The sequence below is a fragment of the Zosterops lateralis genome, assembly GCF_965231275.1.
Source record: "Zosterops lateralis genome assembly, contig: HAP1_HAP1_SCAFFOLD_111, whole genome shotgun sequence".
Lineage (NCBI taxonomy): Eukaryota > Metazoa > Chordata > Aves > Passeriformes > Zosteropidae > Zosterops > Zosterops lateralis.
The window spans coordinates 45,510-46,958 of NW_028154567.1; the positions used below are offsets into that span (position 1 = coordinate 45,510).

Here is a 1,449-nt window from a genome sequence, read left to right on the forward strand (position 1 = left end):
AAAAAGGGGGCAGAACCTGGGCTGGCAGAGGCTTATAAGCGGGGGAGGTCTTGGGAGAGGACACAGTTTCCAAGCAATAAGGGTCACATGGGGGAGGAACACAAGGCAGGAGTACAATACATAGACCAGTGAAAGAACACAAGGGGAGGGAACAGCCCAAAGTAACCACTAGGGCGTGGAAGGTTGGGGGATTGAAAGGGAACAGTCTGGAAGAAGGGTCAGGGTTAGGGAAGGATTGACAATTCTGTAGGAGGAGGGCAGGGCAGGTCTAGGGAAGATAGACAACCAGGGCAAAACCAACAATACAGGGGGAAAGGGGCAATCCATTAGAGATAAATAACACTAGAACAATACAAAATAGGGGGCGGGGTGTTATAGAACTGACCATTGAAACTGAGCTGCAGTTGAAAACACAATAAAAACAGGCTGCAACACGGGTGGAGGTTCTGGGGCAGCTGCTCAAGGAGCCCCTGACCTGGACCTGCAGCCCCAGGGTATTGGGGGCAGCTGAGAGGCCACAACAGGGAGGGGAAAGCCAGACAGAGCTGTCCCTCTCAAGATCTGCACCCCAAAAATGCCCAAACTCAGGGATTCCTCCCAGGAAAAAGCTGCCAGGAACTGCCTGAATTAAGGGAAAGGGTGGATGGGACCCCCAGACTGAGCAGGAGGGGCCTGGAACCCCCCAAAACCAAGCATGGGGACAGGGGTGGTGGACTGGGGGGCAGTGGGGAAGGCTGTGGAAGAGAGGGGGAAAAGAAGTAGCTGGGACCTGAAAGAGTGGGGGAAGGGGCTGGCTGGGACCCCCAAAATTGCATTAGGAGGGGTCCCACTCCTCCTCCTTTCTAATCCCCAGAGCCGGGGCAGGCCGGGCTGGGGCAGCACTGGGCTCTGGGCCCGGCCTGGGCGCCCCCCACGCGCCCCCTTCTCAAATTTCCCTGGTGGCTTTGGGGGGTCCCGGCACATTTTGGGGTTCACTGGGTGCTGTGCTGTGGTCCAGGTGCTTCCCAAGGCCCCCCCAGAGCGGGGTGACACAGGGGGGAACACATGGGGGTCCCTATTCCTGATCCGCCCTGGGTCCCTTTCTACCCCCTTCCCCCAGTCACGGTCCCTCCAAGTCTCTCCCCTGAGCCCCCCATAAACGGCAGCAGGTCCCCCCATAAACTGGGAAGCTTTATTGGGAACACTGGGAGCAGCTGGGCAGGGTCAGAGTGACAGCAGGGCTGGGGGGACACACGAGGCCCCCAAAATCATCTCGGGGACGGAGCGGGGGGTCCCGGCCGGGCCCGAGGCCACGGGGAGGGGCTGCGGCGCCTGCGGCTCAGGAGCTCTGTGGGCAGAGAAAAGGGGGTGACACCGGGCTGGGGGGCCCTGGGGGGGGGGGGGCACACACGCTCTGGGGGAGGGGGGACACGACCCCCGGGACCCCCCCTGACCTTCTTGCACAGGCAG

General features: G+C 60.8%; 1 protein-coding gene across 1 annotated transcript in view; it reads left to right on the forward strand.

Moving 5' to 3' along the window:
* LOC310923570 (class II histocompatibility antigen, B-L beta chain-like) overlaps nucleotides 1–1,138 on the forward strand; it is a gene marked incomplete at its 3' end in the record, with an annotated part of 3,330 nt that extends 2,192 nt beyond the window's left edge. Inside the window, exon 4 of the mRNA XM_083885521.1 lies at nucleotides 1,100–1,138. Coding sequence (XP_083741647.1) covers nucleotides 1,100–1,138 — 39 coding nt within the window. The remainder of the gene's footprint in view (nucleotides 1–1,099) is intronic.
* Nucleotides 1,139–1,449: the final 311 nt, after the last annotated feature.